The sequence below is a fragment of the Geotrypetes seraphini genome, chromosome 5, assembly GCF_902459505.1.
Source record: "Geotrypetes seraphini chromosome 5, aGeoSer1.1, whole genome shotgun sequence".
NCBI lineage: Eukaryota > Metazoa > Chordata > Amphibia > Gymnophiona > Dermophiidae > Geotrypetes > Geotrypetes seraphini.
In genome coordinates this window covers 100992146-101014341 of record NC_047088.1, presented here as the reverse complement: position 1 = coordinate 101014341, position 22196 = coordinate 100992146, and the positions used below count along the sequence as shown (strand labels likewise).

The window sequence follows — 22196 nt, the reverse complement described above, 5'->3', positions numbered from 1 at the left end:
TCCCCGCACTCCCTCTGTTAGAACTCACACCCTAAGTGGCAGCCAAAGTAGCTTTTCTTTTCACGTGCTCTCAGTAAGAACCATAACCGGCAGACACCATTTGCAGGGAACGAGGAATAATGCCAGACTCTATTTTCAGGGAACTGGGCAAAGGAACGAGAGAAAGGGGTTGTGCTGGACAAGAATGATGGACTAGATTAGGGAAAGTGCTGGATCAGGGAGAGGACAGGAGAAAGAGAAGGAAACTAATGCTGTCAGCAGATAGATTAAGAGAGATTTTGATGCTACAGATGGGAAAAGGGGGCTGATACTGAGGCTGGATGCTAAGTCATGCGAAAGATCTCATGACTTGGCTAGAAGAATGAGAGAAGGGAACTGATTCTGGCAGATGGAGAAGGAGGATATAGAGAAGAAGGATATGGGAGAAGAGGGCTGGTGGTAGTGCTGGGGCATGGAGAAGAGGGTCTGATGGTGGCAGATGCTAGGACTGGTGGTTGAGCTGGAAGAAGGGTCTAATCAGGGCAGGATTAATTAGTTGAGGGCTCCTAGGCACAAGTCCACTGGGTCCCCTGCCATACGGTAGTTCTGGGCCGAGGGTGTTCACCGTATTGCCGGTTCCCTCCTCCGTCTTGCAGTGTTCGCTCAAAGCCACGGGTAGCGGCTCCCACCCACCTCCCGCGGCTGATCTGGAAGTGTTCCCTCTGATGTCACGACGTCAGAGGGAACGCTTCCGGGTCATCCGCAGGAGGCAAGTAGGAGCGCTGCCCACAGTTTTGAGTGAATGCTGCAGCAAGACGGAGGAGGGAGCTGGCAAGACAGGAAACAGCTGGGAGCAGTAGAGGAAAATATCAAATCATCTTTGAGGGTGAGTAGGGCCGCAAAAAATTCTTCACGGGGCCGCATGCGGTCCGTGGGCTGGACACCCCTGTTCTAGGGTATACATATTCAGGGCTTCCAGTCTCTCATCATACATCTTCTGGCGCAAACCTCCTATCATTTTCATCACCCTCCTTTGGACCACTTCAAGTCTTCTTACGTCCTTCACCAGATACAGTCTCCAAAACTGAACACAATACGCCAAGTGGGGCCTCACCAATGACCTGTATAGAGGCATTAACACCTTATTCCTTCTACTGGCTACACCTCTCTTTATACAGCCCAGCACCCTTCTGATAGTAGCCACTGCCTTGTCACACTGTTTTTTTTTACTTTAAATCTTTGGACACTATCACCCCAAGGTCCCTCTCCCCATCCGTGCATATCAGCCTCTCACCTCCCAGCATATATGGTTCCTTCTGATTATTAATCCCCAAATAAATTAATCTGCATTTCTTTACATTGAATTTTAGATGCCAGATATTAGACCATTCTTCTATGACTTTCTAATTTCCTCAGAAGTCTTTCATGAGGTACTTTGTCAAATGCGTTTTGAAAATCCTCCCCCATTCTGATCTGTACATCCTTCAGGATTTTGTGAATTGTCACTATCACAGATTCCAAGGGGGTGGGGGGGATTAGGATGAAAGAACTGGAGGATATCTTCAAGCTCTACCTTTAAATGGAATGGCATGAGCTATTTCCCTTAGAAGAAAAAGGAGATTCAAGATGACATCAGTATCCTGCTGAGCAGTAGTGTGTCCCTTATCTTTTGGATGGTTTTACCTTCAAGATGGTTAAGCACAAGGGTAAGCAGCTGGGCAATAATATTCAGTTACTGCTAGTGCTGTAGCAGTACTGATGGAATTATTTGTGACTCACACTGAAAGGCAGAATATAGCTCTGTCACTAGGGCCACTGAGGCCGAAAGTCAGTCACCTTAGCCCACAGCTGCACTCCTTGACGCTGTAGCCACATGCAACTAGCTCCCCTGCCTGACCTATGGGTTTATATCTAAATCTAAACCTTAGGTTTGTATACTGCATCATCTCTACATTCGTAAAGCTCGACACGGTTAACAAGAGTTAGGGTAGAAAGGAACTCCAGTGGAGGGAAGACTAGAATAACCAGAGAGGGAGGAGGAGTTACATTTTGGAGAATAACCAGGTTTTCAGATGTTTACAGAAGAGTTGGAGGGAGCTCAGATTCCTAAGAGGGGAGATAAGGTTGTTCCAGAGCTGAGTAATTCTGAAAGGGAGGGAAGAACCTAGTTTTCCTACAAGTGAAACGCCTTTTAGAGAGGGAAAGGAAAGTTTCAGTTTTTGGGTGGATCTGGCAGAATTGGGGTTAGAGGAGTTCCAAGAAAGAGGAATGAAGGGAGGGAGAATACCATGTAGGATCTTGAAAGTGAGGCAGGCACATTTGAAGTGGACTCTGAAGATAATCGGAAGCCAGTGGAGCTTGGATAAAAGCGGTGCGACGTGGTCGAATTTGCTTTTTGCGAAGATAAGCTTAGCAGCGGTATTCTGAATCCGCTGGAGTCTTTGAAGGTTTTTCTTTGTTAGGCTAAGGTAGATAGAGTTGCAGTAGTCCAGTCTGGAAAGGATGGTGGATTGGACAAGGACGGCAAAGTGTTTTTGGTGGAAACAGGATCTCACTTTTCTCAGCATGTGAAGGCTGAAGAAACATTTTTTTACTAGGGAGTTGAGGTGGTCGCTGAAGGAAAGTGTAGAGTCAATGATGACTCCCAGAACTTTACTAGAATATTCAAGATGCAGAGTGGGGCCAGAGGACAATGGGATGGAGGTGGGCAGTTGGTCCAATTTTGGGCCGAGCCAGAGAAGTTTTGTTTTAGATTCGTTCAGTTTCATCTGCACAATGTGGGCCTAGGATTGAAAGTTCGATATACATGAGGATATGTTCGCCGAGAGGTTGGTGAGGTTCCAGTCGGTCTCGAGGAGGACAAAGATGTCGTCTGCGTAAGTGTAGAGTGTTTCAAGGGGGGAGAGATGGAGGAGTTTAAGGGAGGACATATAAATGTTGAAGAGGATAGGAGAGAGAGGTGAGCCTTGCGGGACTCCACAGATCGGGTTCTAGGAGGAGGAAGAAGTGCCCTTCATGTTGACTATGTAGAAGCGGGAGCGTAAGAACTTCGAGAACCAGTCAAGGACTGTGGAGTTTATGCCTATCTCGGTGAGTTGGTAAATTAGAATATCATGATGGACGACATCAAAAGCTGCAGAGAGGTCGAATTGAAGAAGGACAGCGAACTTGTTGCGAGAATGGAGATATTGAACTTTTGAGATTAAGGAGGTCAGAAGGGATTCGGTGCTGAAATTGGGACGGAAGCCGTATTGGTAGGGTTGAAGAATGGTGAATTTTTCAAGGTAGGAAGATAGTTGAGTGGATATGATGGATTCTAGCATCTTGGTAAGAAGGGGAATGTTAGCTATTGGACGGTAGCTGGATGGTGTAGAGGGGTCAAGCTCAGGTTTTTTCAGTAGTGGGGTTAAGGAAATATGGCCCATTTCTGGAGAGAAGAGACCCGAATGGAGGGCGGAGTTTATGAGAATGGTAAGAGATGAGATGGCCTGAGGGGGAGTGTTCTCGTAGAGGTAGGAGGGGAAAGGATCCAAGGTACAGTTGCAGGATTTCAATTTGAGGCAGAGATTATAGACCAGGGATTCGGAAACAAGTTTGAAGGAAGACCAGGATCTGTCTGCTGGGATAGGGTAGGAGTCTGTTGGGATAGGGTTGGGGTCAATTGGAATCAGAGATTTGTAGGAGATTGCAGGTGGGAAGGAGCGCCTCAAGGTGGAGACCTTATCGTTGAAGAACTTTGCTAGAGAATCGGCTGAGGGGGAGGAGGGAAGTATGTAGTCATTTTTGGAGGTTAAGGAACGCCAGATGTTAAATAATGTGCTACTCTGATTGTTGGATTTGGACATTGTGTCACCGTAGAAGTTTTTCCTTGCTTTTTTTAGAACAGTATTATAGATTTTAATGTTAACCCTCCAGGAGAGTCTGTCTGTAGGGGATTTAGATTTTTTCCATTTTCGTTCCAGAGCACGGCATTTCTGTTTCAGTTCTCTGTGGTATGGGAGGTACCAAGGGGCCTTACGGGAGTAGGAAATGGTTTTAGTGGAGAGAGGGACGAGGGAATGGAAGGTGGACTCGGAGAGGGCGACTCAATTTTGCCAGTTAGATTCTGGTTCTGCAGGTTTAGAGATGGGGGAAAATTTGTCGAGAAAATTGATCCAGAACAGATTGCTCGAGATTTTTTTACGGAAGGTAATAGAATTTGAGATGCGGGATGGGGCCCCGAGATGTGACATGAAAATGGGGAGACAGAAGGCCCCTAGGTAGTGGTCGGACCAGGGGACAATTTCCCAGCGAATGTCGTCAGTTGAGGTTTTGTGAGTAGTAAGATCTAGAAAGCTGATGAGGTCTAGTGTGTGGCCTTTTTCTTGGGTTGGGGAGAGTGTGGGGGGGGAGGGAAAGCCTAAAGCGGAGAGGAAGCTATTAAATTCGGATGTATCCTTGTTGGTGACATCGTCAAGGTGGAGATTGATGTTTCCGATGATCAGTAATCTTTGAAATTTGAGAAAGGCGTTTGTTATGGTTTTAAAGACGAGTTCGGAGAAATTGTTCCAAGGGGCAGGTGGGCGGTATAGAAGCAGGATACCCAGAGGATGAGGGTGGAATTCGTCATTGACTGAGGTTAACATGTATTCTAATGAGGAGTGGCTGCCCTTTTCAAGGAGTTGGACATCGAAGAATGATTTGAAAAGGAGGGCCAGGCCGCCTCCTCTTCAGTTGGTTCTGGGAGAGAAGAGGCCTTGGTAGCCATGGGAACAGAGTTCATTTTGAGTAAATTGGTCATCTTTTGTAATCCAAGATTCTGTGATGAATAGGAATCCGAGGTCAGAATTCTCAAGTAGGTCCTTCAAGATTTGTATCTTATTGCAAGCAGATCTGGCATTGCAATAGAGTGTTGGGACTGGGGTGAGAGAATGTGAGGCAAGGTTGGGGGGAGTGGAAGTGAGGACAGGTTTTAGAGAGGCATGGTTGACTTTGCGAGGGTTTTTGTAGGATGGGTGGTGTTTGGGGCGAATGAGCTTGGGAATTCTGAGGCCAGGGCAGATATTGCAAGCATTTGTAGAGTCGAGGAGGTTGGGGGCAGGGGGTGTCAGGCAGGGGAAGAGTTTGAGAGAAGAGAAGAGTAGGAGAAGAAGGAGCCATGAAGGTGGCTTCATGATGAGAAATTAGAGATCTATGGGTTAGATGGCCTGTTTGAGGCGTGTGAGAGTAGGTTAAGGATGGAGGAGAGACTAGGTAATAATGTACTAGGTATCAGCACAAACGATATTGGACAGATCTAGTAAAGTGTTTCTGAATTGGAGCTATTCTGAAAATGATCTCGTGGAAGGGGGATGAAGATAATCTGGCTATCAAACCGGTATTCAAATTAGCATAGATTTTTGGATACAATAGGCATTTAACAAATTAGTTAAGAATTGACAACAATTAATTTACAAAAATTAAGAAGACAGCAAGCATTTAACAGATTATAAGATTCAACAGGTATTTAAGATAATTTTTGATTACTTTTGCTTTATGTATATTTTTTTTTTTTTTTGAGAGCTAGTAAATGAACTTTACAGTTGAATGGGTTCACGATTATGCTTAACGATTAAAGATTTCACAATTTGACTTAAACATGGGGAAAGTTCCCCTGCTGGCTCGGGGGGATGGGCGGAGCGGTGCTCGAGACCCGCCGATGTGGCCGCTGTTTTCGGTTGGCGATAGCCCACTTGAAGGGAGAAAAGTTTCCCCTGCTTCCCTTTCGATCTCACCTCTGCTGAAACGGGGGAGGAGTGGAGATGAGGCCAGGTGCCCTGCTGGAAAGGGCTCCCGAAACTGGCCGCTGGTGCCGTTAGCGCTGCTTCTCTTTAGTTCTCTCTCCTGCTGGAATGGGGGAGGGGTGGAGATGAGGCCAGGTGCCCTGCTGGAAAGGGCTCCCAAAACTAGCCGCTTGGAGGGAGAAACTGGCCGTTTGAAGGGAGAAAAGTTTCCCCTGCTTCCCTTTCGATCTCACCTCTGTTGGAACGGGGGAGGAATAGAGATGACTTCAGTGAAAAATGTCCACAGAGAGTGATCAATACATGTATACTCCGCTCACCCACTCTAGGGTAGTGACTAGGGTAGTTACTGTTTGTTCCTCCTCTTATCACTAGGTTTGACAGCCTTAATAGCATATCGTGCTATTTTTCATTTTGAGCTGATGTCATCACGTCTAATTTTACGTAAAGGGATTTTGATTTGGTTTAAATAAACCCCGCGAAAGTTAGAGTTCCTTTGTCAGTTGCAATCTTTAGAGTGAACTCAGCAGTGGTATGTATTATTTAATATTATACAGGTCTCTCGTCCCATTCCCCCATGTACTGCCAAGCAAGGTTTGTAATATTGCACTATAGTGTGGAGTTAGAATTTTATCCACACTGTATGCTTAAAACACCTTTTTTTTCTTCTAGATCAAGCAATCATAGTTAGCACGGACATTTTGCAGTGACATGATTGTCTTCCCAATCCATCCAACGAAGTACTTTTGATAACCCTCATCGGGTCTCCTGAAGCAGATTTCGAAACGGGGCTGCGTTGGGACCCCTCAAACTGGTATTACAAGCTAAGTACTTCTTATTGTATTCAACTATCTCTGACAACGTATCCTTGCACACTATGGACTGATACATTTAAACTAAATGAAGACAATTAAGAGAGTCTGTTGTAATATTTTTGAAATTTTTTTGAGACTCTTTATTGAAACATTAGATACATCGTTCCACCAAGCCTCAGAGAGTGATCTAATATATAAAAATCGCAATGACTGGAAGGTGAACTCTTATTGCAAAGGTGGCTTTTCAGCCTTCTTTTTGAGTTTCATATCTCTGAGCGGAGTATACATGTATTGATCACTCTCTGTGGACATTTTTCACTGAAGTTAGTCTGTTTGAATATATAGTATACATTTTTCTGACTTCCTTCTTATAACATTTGATCCCTGGGTTTCTAAGGAAACTGACCTATGGGTTTGGCATACAAAGAATAGACGCTGATCCAAGAGAACAGGGTGGAGGAGTGGGTGCAAGTCCAAAGAATGTTGTGGGGACTTCTGGAAGAAGGGTGATTATACACTCTTGAATGTAGGAATTTCGATGATGGGGAAGCTTCCAAGTACTGAGGGAGTAATTTTAGTGGAAACACCAACTCTGGAAGAGATCAGTTTGAATTTGCCTTACTTTGATAATCAAACCTTCTTAAATACCTCAGAAATCTATTTTATCTATAACTGATTTAGCTAAAAAGAATTCTATTGCCCATAAAATAATTTGTCAACAATAGCCTGTATGGATTCTTGATTTCTAGAGTAATTGAAGCTCTTGATGCCAATGCATCCTCAGCATCCAGTGAAGCACCAGGACCCATGGAGATCGATTCAAGTGCCATAGTCTGTGCCAAGCAAAAATTAGGTTCTTACCTCGATAGTCTTTCTAGTAAAAAGACATACAAGTCTTGAACCAGTGGGTTATTCTACTTTACCTGCGAGTTTGTAGAAGGCATCATCTACCTTTATCTCTCAGCTCCGCCTCCTGTATCTCTAGGCTATGCCCCAGCAACTCAGTTCATATCAAAGCAGTTGATAATTCTTACAAGAGGAGAGACAAAGAGGCAGGATACAGGGTACTCCTCGATCAAGCCATTTCTGTTCTGATCTGCAACAAGTCAAAAGCAACAAATCAATGCCAATATAATCATAACTGAAAAGAAGGTGGAAATGAACAAGCCACCTACCTGAGTGCAACAAGCACTAATTCTTATGTAGCTCTCAAGTCTCTCGTTTTTCTCATCAAAACTGAGAGATAGATCAGTACTTTTCGGATCTGTCTGCCAATCAACATCATCATCCAGAAATACATACATGTTTGAGCCAGCAAGCAAGCTAATTGAAATCTGACAGGACAGGCCTTCACGACTCATATGCCTGTCTATTAGAAAGAAGATTATTGACGTAAGAACCTAATGTTCTAGTGCAAAAGGCACATGAGTTTTGAACCAATGGGACGTACCAAAGCAGTCCCCCAAGTCTAGGTTAGAGCAGATGAGCCTGCTGTGAGCACAGAGGACCCTAAAAGTGATGTCTTTTCATGCTGTCACCTCCACTCTGTAAAATGTCATAAGAGTATGAAGGTTAGACCATGTAGTCACCCTACAAATTTCCTCAAGTGAGCATCCACCCTCCCTGAACTCCGCTCATGAAGAAGCCGCATCCTTCAAAGTGTGTTCTTACACTTGCTTACCACACACAATAAACACTGAAGCAATAGTTGCATGAATCTACTTGGGACTAGAAGCATTAGAAGTTGTCACTCAGGCAGCTAGGGCTCATTAGCACAAAAAGAAGATGCGAGAGGCAAAAATTATTTGTCACCTAGGTAACGGAGAAAAACTCTTCTAACATCCAGTAATGCTAAAACTTTGTTTTGTTTTCTTTTTTTTAACCTGTGGGAAGGAACGTGGGTAGTCAATTTTCCTGATTTACATAGAAGGCCAAGACTACTGTGGCAGAAGAAAGGGACAGTGCAGAGAGAGACCCTTGCCTCCGTAGACTTGAGGGGAAACTCTCTATACGACAGTTTGCATCTCCAAAACCCTTATTGCTGAAGTGATAGCTATTTTAAAAAAATGTTTTAACAGTAAGATACATCACAGACACCTCTCGCAAAGGCTTATACGGAGCCTTACTCAGGGCCTGTAAAACCAAGATCCCACTTTGGGAACAGCTGTCATAGAAGAGAATGCAGTTGCAATCCTTTCAAAAATTTGGCAACTGGATGAAAGGCCAAGGAAATCCTTTCTATGCAAGCCCTAAAACACGAGAGTCTTACGGCTCTTTCCACTTGTACTTTGAGGGAGACAACAGCCAAACCCCTCTCAAGACCATCCTGGAGAAACGCTAGGACCACTGACATTGGAATCATCGCAGCTCCGCATTGTCCTTAGCACACCAGCACTAAAAGGCATAGGCTGTGATAGTCTCTGGTTTCTTAGATTTTAGGGTGGCAAGAAGCTCTTCCATACTAAGGTCATACACTCAAGAGCCATGCTTTAAGCCCAGAGCATTCTGGGATCCTCCAGGGCAACTAGACCCTGCGAGAGCAAAGTCAGATGCAGTAGTAGTTTGAGACACTAGCTCCTCTGTAGACGAACCAGATCCATGTACCACAGCCGACAATGCCAATCTGGAGCAACCAGGATTGCCATCCCCGGATGATTCACAATTCTTCGAGTGACCGAGCCCACCATGGGCCACGGGGAAAAATGTACAACAGCCCCATCTCTGGCCAAGGTTGTACTAGAGCATCCATGCTGGTGTTTCCAGGTTCGAATCTTCGGCTGAAGAGTCAAGAGACTTTTTTGTTGACTGCCGATGCCATCAAATTGAATGTTGGATACTCCCATCGATACACAATGCAATCAAAAGCCCTGGATCTAGGGCTAGATGATTGTCAGCCTGCATCCACTCCTGAAAAGTGTGAATTTGCAAGTGGACTTCTGCACAGTGAAATAATAACTGCGCCTCCAGTTTCAACTGGGCACTCTTGCTGCCTCCCTGCCTATTGACGTAGGCCACTGCTGTGGCATTATCAGAGAAACCCTGACCTTGTTGCCTTCCAGGGTATTTTCCAACATCTGTAGGGCCAGACAAAAGGCTCGCAGCTCCAAGCAGTTGATAGGCCGCTTCCTCTGCAAGGGTAACCATCGGCCCTGAACTGGGTGATCCTACATGATGGAAGTATTTGAGTTTACCATTCCGACCCACCTTTTACATTCCAACTCCATTTTCTCCTACCCCTCCTTGCAGGGAAGGCCTAAAAGAGCTTATGTCACAAGACTGTTATCCTACCAAGTAGTTCAAATAAGCCAGGAACTATTCCCATCATAGGGTCCTCTTCATCATTCATGCATTTTAGGTAAAGCTTAAAAACATAACTGTTCAATAAGTTTCTAGCAGAGCATTAAACCCTGTGTTCTAGCATGCTGGATCGAGCACCTGACAAGTTTCTGCTCTGGCTGACAGACCTTGTCAATATATGTCTGACAAATGGGATCTATCCAACAATGTTATTGGCCATCTCACTGACTCCCATACCTAAGGCCCTGGGTCTGGACCTAACCAAGGTAGAAAACATAAGGCCGGTAGCAGGTATACTGTGGCTTGCTAAACTGATGGAATTCTGCATCAATACACAACTATCTGAATTCCTAAACCTGGTTAATGCATTTCATAACTCACAACATGGCTTCAGGTCAATGCACAGCACCAAATCCCTACTCCTAGAATTAACGTCAAAGGCAAAATGCTATCTAAGCAAAGGCAAGAAAGATGTTCTGTTGCACTTTGATATCCCAGCCACTGTCAATACAGTTGATCACACACTATTATATCTAAAATTGGAAGAGCTAGGTGTGAACGGGATACCACTGAAATGGTTCACAGAATTCTTAAGCCACAGAAGAGGCAAGTGAGATATCTGATTTCCAAACAGTTGGATTTTATTTTACAAACATATCAATTCCACAAAAGTCCATGGAAATATAACAGTTCCAAAATGATTGTGCATAAAGAATTGAAGTGTAATCCCAATTAGGACCCAAGTTTTGGCAAACAAGTTGCCTTCTTCAGGGGCACAAGTCACACAGTTCAGAAGGCAGTAGAAACGTTCGTGTTGGCGTCTTCACACGGATGCTCTGGAAGTGCCATCAAAAGAATCAAATACTGATCTGGCCATGAACTTTCTTATTTCAAGAAGGTCATTGGTAATGTGCTGGAAATTATCTAGTCAGTCATGAGGAATGTATTGTTCATACTGGGTTAGCTTTTGAACTAATGTTACCCGCCCTGAGCTTTCTATGAGAGCGGGGAATAAATAGAAATAAATTCTGCAGGTCAGCATTGTGTTTCGGAACAGTCTGTGACCAAATCTGTCCATTGTCCTTCTCTCTCTGCCTGGAAGGGTGATAACATAGCCTTTTTAAATGCAACCTCAACTAGAAGAGATTGGTATTGGAGCTATGGCTTGTCAAACCCTGGGCATGACTAAACTCTGTATAATGAATCCAACTTTCTTGGAGCAACAGGAGCCAAGAGGGGAGTTTCCCAATTTTTGAACATGGTATCTTTCATGAGAGTGTGAAAAGAGAGCTTTAAACAATCCTTTGGGATCTGATAATAGTCTAATGCATCGAAGAGCTCTGTCCTGGGTTCAGGCTCTGATTCTATCTTGATTGGCAGGTCTTGACCCATTCATAAATTGGGAAAATGAGAGACTTTCTGGAGATGATCTCCTGCAAGGTGATGGAGGAGATGGGTCTGAAGAGATCCCATATGATTCCTCAGTTGAGAGCTCTGGACATGCAGAGAAGGAATGACAGGAAAGGTCAGAGGCATATCCCTTAGTGCCCAGTCTGGGAGATGGTGAACATTAAGATGGGTGGTGTCAAGATGGACATAGATGGGTAGAGGAATTTTGACTATGACGCCGAGGAGAACGTCGAGAGGTACTTCTGGATGTTCTACAACATTGATCCAATGTATAATGAGGGAAGAATTTTGATGCCTGGATGACATCAAATGGTGCTGATGGAGAGTACAGGACTTGGCTCTCGATGACCGCTTAGAGTGGTGCTCGGACTGGGCTGGTGTTGGTTGTGTCATAGCAGGAGCTTGAGTTTCTTGAGACTGCAGCATGTAGCCAATTCTCTTTGTACAAGCTCTCTTATGTGCTCTTGAAGAGAGGGTACGGATACCGTGGATATCATCGGTAGAGTAGGTTCCGTAAGGTGTCCAGGCATTGGGGACCTCAACGAGGTACGCCTTCGAGGAGACACCATTTATAAAGAATGTGAGCATTGTCTGTGTGCCGACACTTAGAATGCATGCCTAGATGGAGAGGTATTCTTATGCTTCTTAACCTTTGTACTGGATGCTCCTGATGGTGGCAGCAGCAAAGATGCAGACATTGAGTGACGCATCGATGTCAGTATCAGCTTCTATGTAGATGATGATTTTGTGTCGCAGCGTTGGAGGTGGCAGACATCCTCAATGCTCCCAATGTCAATTCAAAAGGTTTTTTGTATTGGAGCTGACTAGCCTTTGTGATCTTTTCTGAAGTGTGGCGCAGCATTGATAACAGAGAATGCACAATGAACAGGATCAAGGCACTGAAGACAAATTATGTGGATCAGTGGCCAAAATAGTTCTGTTGCACCAAATGCACCCTTAAAGACAATGGAAAGTTTTGACATGGAGAGAAAAACTACATAGAAACAGAGTATGACGGCAGAAAAGGGCCAATGGCCCAACAAGTCTGCCCACTCGGATAACCCACCCCCCTAAGCACTTCCTCGAAGTGAACCCACATGTTTATCCCATTTATTCTTAAAAGCGAGCATGCTGTTGGCCTCTACTACCTGATCATTCCAACGATCAACCACCCTTTCGGTGAAGAAATGCTTTCTAATGTCCCCATGAAATCTCCCACCCCTGATTTTTAGCGGATGTCCTCTTGTCGCCGATGTCTTCTTCCATCTCCATAAGGCCAGTAACATATTTGAATGTTTCTATCATGTCTCCCCTCTCTCTGCGTTCCTCGAGAGAGTATAGCTGCAACCTACCTGATGCAAGATCGAAGGACTCAATGGTCCAGTGAAGTCAAGTAAATTTATACCCAAAAAAGGCTTGATGCACCCGGCCTGAAAAAAGGTCAAAGATCCAAAACATGAAAAATGGCAAAATTGAAAAGTTTGTACCAAAGAGTAAAAGGAAAAAAGAAAATAAAGCAAAATAATGAAGAAATGAAGACGCAGGAAGGCTGCCTGCTAGTCCTGGAATAACTAACAGGCACCATAAGCCAGCGGTCTCCATCCTTTTTCATGTAAAGGCCATAGTATGACTATGAGAAAGCTCTGAGGGCCACTACAAGATGCTAATTTTGTAAACCACCTTGACCTGCATGTTCAGACTGGGTATTAAACATTAAAAACTAATACTAAATATTAATTCTACAACACTTTCAAGAATATATTTTTTAAACCCACTTCGTTTTGGACTGTCAACCATAGCAAATTCCATAGACAAATACCTGAGTAACACACTTAAAGAAATATCAAAAGGGCAAGATTGGAATTAATGCATTACAGGATTTGAAGAGCATTTTAGCCATCTATTTGAGTTGGCTGCAATGGAGAACTTTGGGGGCCACACATTTTTTAAGTTTAAGTTTTTTTTTTTTTAAGTTTTTATTAGGATTTTTATATACCGCCTATCAAGGTTATCTAAGCGGTTTTTACAATCAGGTACTCAAGCATTTTCCCTCATCAGAGATCATTGGCATAAGCAGTAAAACTGAACAGCATGGCGTAGTTTAATACAAGGTATTGTGATAGGGTATGTAGGAGTGATTCCTTCCTCACACCTAAGGTTAGGCCTCTCTCACTGATGTCAAGAAGCATGAACCATCTTCTGCAAGAAAAATCATCTTTGCTGTCTGCTGCCTGCCAGATGCATTCTGGGTATGTTACAAGAACTATGTGTTTCTAGCCAATGACATTTGACTATGGATAAGTGCTCAGCTCCTGAGAAATCTGGAGGAGGTAGGAGCTGCTCTGCTGTTCTTATCTTCGGAAGGCGCCTCTCAAGTCTTCGGGACAGAAAAGGCTATTGATTCATGTTCTGTTTCTGGATTGGTCCTAGTGGGGTCATCTGACGAAAACTAAAGAGAAAGGTGTCTAATAATTACTAGTCTATGCTGGGATGTAAGGAAGCTTGGATCTTAGCATAAGTTTCTCTACACACACCTTCTAAGAACTGATAAGTACCTCTTGTGAACCAGCTCTCAGCTGAGAGTTAAAACAAAGAACTGCTTTTGAAACAGATCTGGTTTCTATCACATAAGGAACTGTGGCAGACCTACATTACAGCATATTCCATTGACTAACGGACTGTCCCTGGTCAGAATAATTCTATCCACTGCTGCGCTGAGGAAAACGGACGGATTCCATCTCCTTGATTCTGCTGAGGCCTAATCTGAGGGTGAGAACATGAATTAACTTTTTATCAGCTGGGCTAGATAGAATTCTATTGTTTTTGGGATAAGGAAAGTGAAGTTCCTTTGGTGATAAGCTATCTTAGATTGCTGCTAATCAGGAATTATTATTATAATGAATTACCTAGTGTGTAAGAATTAGTCATATTTACTCATTTACTTAGGGATTATTGTGTAATAATTATGTAATGAGATATATGTATGTATTCGGAGATATTGTGAACAAATAATTAATATTATTTACTGCTGGCTTGTGAATTATATTTTTCTATTTCTATAATAAAATATTTCATATAGCTCTGGTCTCTATCTTAATATAAGCTGGCAAATTACCGAATCAGTGGATGTAGTTATGGGTTGTCCTAGAAACAAGAGGTGACTTGTTTATATTGCACTAATTTGTTATACCTCTCAGAAGAAGCTGCATCGAGAAGTCCTATGCTAAAACTTGCTGGGCATAGGCTCTTCCCAGCAGGCCAAGCGAAGCAAGCGCATTTGCATTTTTGGAGATAATCTCACCTAGAGAGAAATAGGAGCTTGTAGACAAGACCTGGAGCACAGAGAGGCAAGCAAGGGGAGTTCTTGGAAATAGGAATTCCTAAGAGTAACCCTGGGGGGAGGGGGGATGCATGATGACACCCGCTTAACCCCCAGTAAACTCTGAGATAGGTGAAGGTGGCTGACCTCACCTGCATGGACACAAAGAATTTTGAAATACTGAACCACATGATTATGAGGTGCTGGAATCATCCTAAACTAACTATGGGTAAGCTTGCTGCTGAAATGACTTGCTGACAAAAGCAATCAGAAGAAACTAGAAAGAACTGATGTAATTCACTGTTCGTCCATAAGAAATGATTAAAAGAAGCTGCACAGCAAACAGAATATGGCCAAGATAGAATGTACTAGGGGAAGGGTATGGAAAGTCTTGAGGGAAAAGCTGCTGTTTGCTAAACCACGAATAAAGGGGACCTTTGGCACAAAAAGATTTAGTTATCAGCATGGAATGTTTCAGATTGAGTACTCTATATATACCTATGCTTAGTAATGATTAACAAATACAAGCAGAATTTACTAAAAATGACATAAGAAGGTTGCTAGGATGTAAAGTCATGAGTTACTGTTTATTATAAAGTATATAAGAAGTGACAAGTCAGAGAGCAGTTAGAGAGAAGTATTCTGCTGCTTGCTAGCCGCATAGCAAAAATTTCTCTCCCTGCTATTGGAAAATCAATTTGCTGTACTCCTTTAATACTTGTTTAAAGCTGCTTTTATTTTGTAATCTGCTTTAATCATATGTAATCTGCTTTTATCATATCAATAAATATAGCATAAATGAGAAGTACATAGCATTGTGTTGCATGGTCATTACTTTTATGAAGGGCTCGAGCAGCCAGCTCTTCAGCTCAAACCTGAATTGGCCGGTGATCTGAGGGTCCACGGGAGCCAAAGTACTGGGAGACTAGAACTGACCAGTGACTCAAGGGTCCACAGGGACCAAGATACCGGGAGATCCAAGTGACCAGAAGAGACCAAAGTGACTGGTGGGGACTGGTAGTGACCTGTGGTGACCAGGAGAGCCCCGAGTGACTGGAAGGTGACTGGAAGACCCCTAAGTGACTGGTGGTGACCCGAGTAACCAGAAGAGATCCAACTGACTGGAAGTGACCAACAGTGACTGGAAAAGACCAGAGAGAGACCAGATGCCAGAGTGACCAGTTGGCAGTCTCTGCCAACAGCAACAAAGTGATCGCTTGACAAGTATCCAAAGTTTTATTTTTTTGTGGGAGGGGGATTAACAGAGGGGCATAATATAACAACTTGGATAATATTTCACAAAAGAAAACCAATGATTATCAAATAATCCCTCTGGAAAAATCTTTCCTAGGTTTTGGCTGAGTGTGTGGCATAGTGGTTGGAGTTACATTCTCAGCACCCTGGGGTTGTGGGTTCAAACCCGCGCTGCTTGTGACCCTGGGCAAGTCACTCAGTCCTCCATAGCCCCAAGTACATTAGAAAGATTGTGAGCCCACCAGAACAGATAGGGAAAATGCTCGAGTACCTGATTGTAAAAACCGCTTAGATAATCTTGATAGGTGGTATATAAGAAAACCTAATAAACTAATAATAATAATAAATCCTGAAACTGTTTGATGGCCTAAATTTTTTTCTCCTCCACCTATCTTACCGTCACCATCATCTTCAGCTGGTGTAGAAGTTCGTGGACGCTTCTGCTCACTCTCTTCTGTAATTTCCATTGGTTCTTTCCTTTTTACCTGCAAAGTGTCAAGTTTAGTTCCTATATTAAAAAGGAGGATGATGTATGGAGGCAAGTTGCTAACACATACAGAGCTGTACATACAGCTCAGCAAGTTACTGTCACTCTCAGAATGTGAGGCTTCGTGCACAACCAATCAATTTAATGGCTTGTACAGCATGCAATGTTTCAGGCTTAACCCAGCTAATTACAAAAGCTTATCACCTGCAGCATTTCAAAAATCAAGTAAGAAAGATTAGGCTCTTACCTTGATGATCATTTTTGTAGATGGGTCTAGTAGTCATGAACACTAGAGTTATGCATCTGAACCCACAAGTTGCTTACAGAATGCTGTCAATTATTTTCAACTCCGCCTCCTTCCCAGGGAGCTGCTCCTGCCACCTCTATTTGTACAAAAGCCATCAAGCAGCACTGTAATGAAAGACCTAACTGGAAGGAGGCAAACGGGGGGGAAAAAAATCCCCAACACTACAATTCTGTTCTGCTCTGCTCTGTAACAAACCTATCAATTAACATTCAAGTAACTGATCAAAACAGATACAAAACTGTGTGCGACCAGCACTAATATTATATACAGATCTTAGCTACTCGCATGACCTTAGACCAGATTTTGATTTCCTGAGTGGCATTTTTTCTCTCTCTCAGCTTATCTGAGATAGAAATCTCCAAATCCAGACTGATCCTAAGGCAGACGGCAGGCAAAGCCCACTTACAGGGTGGGGCTTCATGACTACTAGACATCTACAAAAGAGAAGATTATTGAGGTAAGAAGTTAATCTTTCTTTCTGGTGCAATGTGTCTAGTAGTCTTAAACACCAGAGATTTACCAAAGCAGTCCCTTGAGTCTAGGGCGGGCCTTCTAAGCCTGCCTTCAATACGGATGACCCAAAAGCGCCATCTTTCCTGGCTGCTCCATCTATACAATCTAGTAAAGGTATAAAGGGTAGACCATGTAGCTGCTCTACAGATTTCCTTGGGCAAAACTGCCCAAGACTCCGCCCATGTGCTAGCAACTCCTCTAGTGGAGTGCGTTTTCAATGTAATTGGCGATTAGTTACCACAGCACACATACGCACATACACATTTTAATCCATCTGGAAATAGAAGCCTTAGACACCAACCTCCCTTTCTTAGCATGACTGGTCAGAATAAAAAGGTGATCTGATATGAAACTCATTAGTACTGTCAAGGTACCAGAGAAGCACTTTATTGACATCCAACAAATGTAATGGTTTATCCTTTTTCTTCAACTCCCTAGGATGAAAAACAGGCAAACGGACTTCCTTATTGATATGGAAGGCAGAAACTACTTTCAGTAAGAATGACAGAACCATGTGTAAGGAAATCCCTGTTTCTGTAATCTTAAGGAATAGCTCCCTACAGGAGAGAGCTTTTAACAGAGACTCATCTTACTAACACATCACCACAAGAAACACTGCCTTGACTATAAGATCCAGAAGGGAAGCCACCTGTAAGGGCTCATATGGAGCTTTACTGAGACCTTGCAATACAGTATTAAGAATCCAGGATGGGAAAGCACAGTTACTTACCGTAACAAGTGTTATCCAGGGACAGCAGGCAGATATTCTCAACATATTGGTGACGTCATCCACGGAGCCCCAATGCGGACAGCTTCACAAGCAGACTTGCTTCAACAACTTTTGGAAAGTTCATGACTGCCGAATCACGCATGCGCGAGTGCCTTCCCGCCTGCGTAGGGCGCGTGTCTTCTCAGTTCAGATAGCTAGCTAAGAAGCCAAACAGGGGCGGTGGGTGGGTTGTGAGAATTGCTGCCTGCTGTCCCTGGATAACACCTGTTAGGGTAAGTAACTATGCTTTATCCCAGGACAAGCAGGCAGCATATTCTCAACATGTGGGTGACCTCCAAGCTAACCAGAATGGGATGATGGGAGTGTTGGCAATTCAGGAGAATAAACTTTGTAATACTGCCTAGCCAAAGTGGCCATCCCATCTGGAAAAAAACATCCAGACAATAATGAGAAGTGAATGTATGAACCGAGGACCAAGTGGTAGCTTTGCAGATTTCCTCAATAGGAGTATATCTAAGGAAAGCTACATATGCCGCAATGGCTCTAACTCGACCCTCTAGAATAGAGCATAACAGCCTAAGCATAACAGAATGAGATGGGAGCAGCCAACTAGTTGGAGATGGTTCACTTTGCCACTGGATGTCCCAACTTGTTTGGATTGAAAGAGATAAAAAGTTGAGGAGAAGATCGATGTGGCTTAGTCCTTTGTAAGTAGAAAACTAAAGCACGCTTGCAGTCCAAAGTATGAAGAGCTGTTTCTCCAGGGTGAGAATGAGGCTTTGGAAAAAACACTGGAAATAGAATGGATTGCTTTAGATGAAATTCTGAAACAACTTTTGGTAAGAATTTAGGATGAGTACGGAGGACCACCTTGTCATGATGGAATTCTGTGAAAGGAAGGTCCGCTACTAGTAGCTCACTGACTCTGCGAGCAGACGTGAGAGCAATGAGAAAAACCACTTTCCAGGTGAGATGAGCCGTAGACATTGGTTCAAATGGAGGCTTCATCAACTGAGCAAGAACCACATTGAGGTCCCAAACCACTGAAGGTGGTTTAAGAGGTTGCTTGACATTGGAAAGTCCTTTCATAAATCTGGAAACCACAGGATGAACAGATAAAGGTTTTCCCTCCAACGGCTGGTGAAAAGTCGCAACTGTACTGAGATGGAATCGAATGGATGTTGATTTGAGGCCTGACTGAGATAAATGAAACAGGCAATCCAGAACTGAAGACAAGGAGGTAGGCTGAGGTTCCTTGTTATAAAGAGCGCACCAAGCAGAAAACTATGTCCGTTTCTGGTTTTAACATTGTCTAGTGGTAGGCTTCCTGGAACCTTCCAAAATGTGCTTGACAGATTGAGAGAACTGGAGATTGTCAGTTACTTTGAAAGGTACCAAGCTGTCAGGTGCAGAGACAGCAGGTTGGGATGAAAAAGAGAATCCTGACTCTGTGTAAGCAGAGACGGAAAAACTGGAAGAAGTAGTGTCTCTCTGCTGCTTAGTTGAAGTAGAAGGTAGAACCAAGATTGCCTGGGCCACCGAGGAGCTATGAGAATCATGGTGGCATGTTCTTGTATGAGTTTGATGAGTGTCTTGAGAATCAGAGGGAATGGAGAAAACGCATACAGAAACTTGTTTGTCCATTCCAGGAGAAAAGCATCTGCCTCCAAGCAGTGAGGAGAGTAGATTCTGAAGCAAAATTGAGACAGCTTGCTGTTGCGGAAAGATGAAAAGAGATCTACTTGGGGAATCCCCCATTGAGAAAAAATGTGATGGAGAGGCTACGAATTAAGTGTCCATTTGTGAGGCTGTAAAAGACGACTCAATTTGTCCACCAAGAAATTTTTTTCTCCTTGAATGTAGATGGCTTTCAGATGATGTTGTGAAGAATTGCCCAATGCCAAACCTGCTGAGCTTTTTCACACAGGGGAAGAGATCTTGTTCCTCCCTGCTTGTTGACATAGTACATGGCTACTTGATTGTCTGTTCGAATGAGGACTACTTGATTGTGAAGAAGATGTTGAAAAGCTTTGAAAGCATTGAAAATCACTCTGAGTTCCAACAGATTTATGCGACACCAACGATCTGTGCTAGACCAATGCCCTTGAATACGGAGACCATCAAGATGAGCCCCCCAAGGGTAGGTTGAGAAATCTGTCGTGAGAACCTTCTGATGAGTTTTGAAACAGTAAACCTCTGGAGAGATTGGAAGAAAGCATCCACCAGTGAAGAGACTGTTTGAATGAAGGAGTCAGTGTAACGTGTCGAGAGCGAAGATCGGAAGCCTGCGCCCATTGAGAGGCCAGGGCCTACTGAGGAATTCTGAGGTGAATTCTAGCAAAAGGAGTCATGTGAACTGTAGAAGCCATGAGACCGAAGAGCACCATCATGTGTCTCGCTGAGAGCGAAGTGAGGGGCAACACCTTATGGCAAAGTTGTATGAGAGTATCCCGACGTTATTGAGGAAGGAATGCTCTGAGTTGCACAGTGTCCAGTACAGCTCCAATGAACTGTAGAGTTTGAGAGTGTTGTAGCTGGGATTTTGGAAAGTTTATTTCGAACCCTAAATTTTGGAGGAACCAAATAGTCTGTTGGGTCGCTACAATAACCTCTTGTATGTTGAATCTTTGATGAACCAGTCGCCAGATATGGGGAAACCTGAAGACCATGGCTGCACAGAGCTGCTAGTACTACTAGGCACTTGGTAAAAACTCTGGGAGATGATGCCAGGCCAAAATGTAGCACTCAGTATTGAAACAATGATTTCCAACCCAAAATCTGAGAAACTTGCGAGAGACTGGATGAATAGGAATGTGAGTATAAGCCTCTTTGAGATCAGAGAGCATAACCAATCGTTGTGATCCAGAAGGGGATACAAAGATGATAGTGATAGCATACAAAACTTTTCTTTGACAAGAAATTTGTTGAGAGCTCTGAGGTCCAAAATAGGTCGCAGAGCTCCCATCTTCTTTGGGAGTAAAACCCTGTGCTCTGCTGTTCCAGAGGAACTTTCTCGATGGCATGGAGATGAAGCACAGCTTGAGCTTCCTGAAGAAGAAGAGTGTTCTGTGACGGATTGGAAGGATACACTCTTGGGGAAAGATCTGGTGGAACCTGAAGGAAGTGAAGAGAGTAACCTTCTTTGATTATTGTGAGGACCCAGAGGTCGGATGTAATCAGTTGCCATCGCTGATAGAAATGATAGTGATGACCTCCGATGGGAAGAGGGGAGAACAGAGGTAGAAAGATTGATGTTATGTTCTGTGTTAGATTGTTAAAAAGGCTGAGTGGACTTGGGCGCAGCAGGAGCCTGAGGTTTATGCTGCCTTTGCTATTGCTTCTTAGGAGGTGGCTGTGAATAAGGGGCTGACTTCTGCGGATAACACCTCTGATAAGATGGAGGAGGCCTATAACCCTTAGCAGTGGATGGCTTCAGCTTCGGCCTTACGATAGAGGCAAACAACTTCTCATGCTACTATGTTACTATGCTCAGATAAACGTTTTGTGGCTGCCTCAATTGAGTCATCAAATAACTCGTTCCCCTGACATGGGGATGCTGGCCAGTCGATCTTGCAGGTTTGGATCCATATACACAGTTCTTAACAAGGCTAGACGATGCATGGCCACCGAGAACGCAGTGACCCTAGAGGACATATCAAAAGCATCATATGCAGCCTGAACCATATGCATGCGAAGTTGACCTAGAATAGAATGCATATGTTGGAACTCTGAGAGCCGATGTTTTGGGAAATACTTGAAGAAAGCAGGCATAGCATTAACCCAATGCTTGAGATAAGATGTGAAGACAAACTTATAGTTCAAAATCCAATTTGTCATCATCGAATTTTGATACAACCGATGACCAAACTTGTCCATGGTCTTTCCCTCTCGGCCAGGTGGAACAGTGGCATAAACCCTGGCAGGGTTGTTTCTTTTCAAAGAAGACTCCACGAGAAGAGATTGATTGGATAGTTGAGACTTCTCAAAGCTTTTGCAATGAACCATCTTATATCTAGATTCTAGCTTTGTTGGTACAGCAGGAATTGAGTATGGTGTATCTAGGTTCCTCTTGAAAGTTTGGCAAAGAATGCCATTCATGGGTAACTTTAAAGAATCCCTAGGAGGAGTAGGCATACTCAGTTCTTCTAAATACTCAGAGTATTTTGAATCAGATTCCAAGGCAATATTGAGATCTTTACTCATTTGGCAGATAAAAGGACACCAGATCAGAAGATGGATGACTTTGTTGAGGTGAAGGAGAACGAGACTCCCTCAAAGTTCCCCTTGCTGCAGAGAAAGAAGGTGAAGCTTCTCTGGAATATTGAT

General features: G+C 43.6%; 1 protein-coding gene across 1 annotated transcript in view; it reads right to left on the bottom strand.

Moving 5' to 3' along the window:
• SETD1A (SET domain containing 1A, histone lysine methyltransferase) overlaps positions 1 to 22196 on the bottom strand; it is a 350806-nt gene that overhangs the window by 95183 nt on the left and 233427 nt on the right. Inside the window, exon 10 of the mRNA XM_033946630.1 lies at positions 16231 to 16318. Within this exon, the coding sequence (XP_033802521.1) occupies positions 16231 to 16318 (88 nt within the window). The remainder of the gene's footprint in view (positions 1 to 16230; positions 16319 to 22196) is intronic.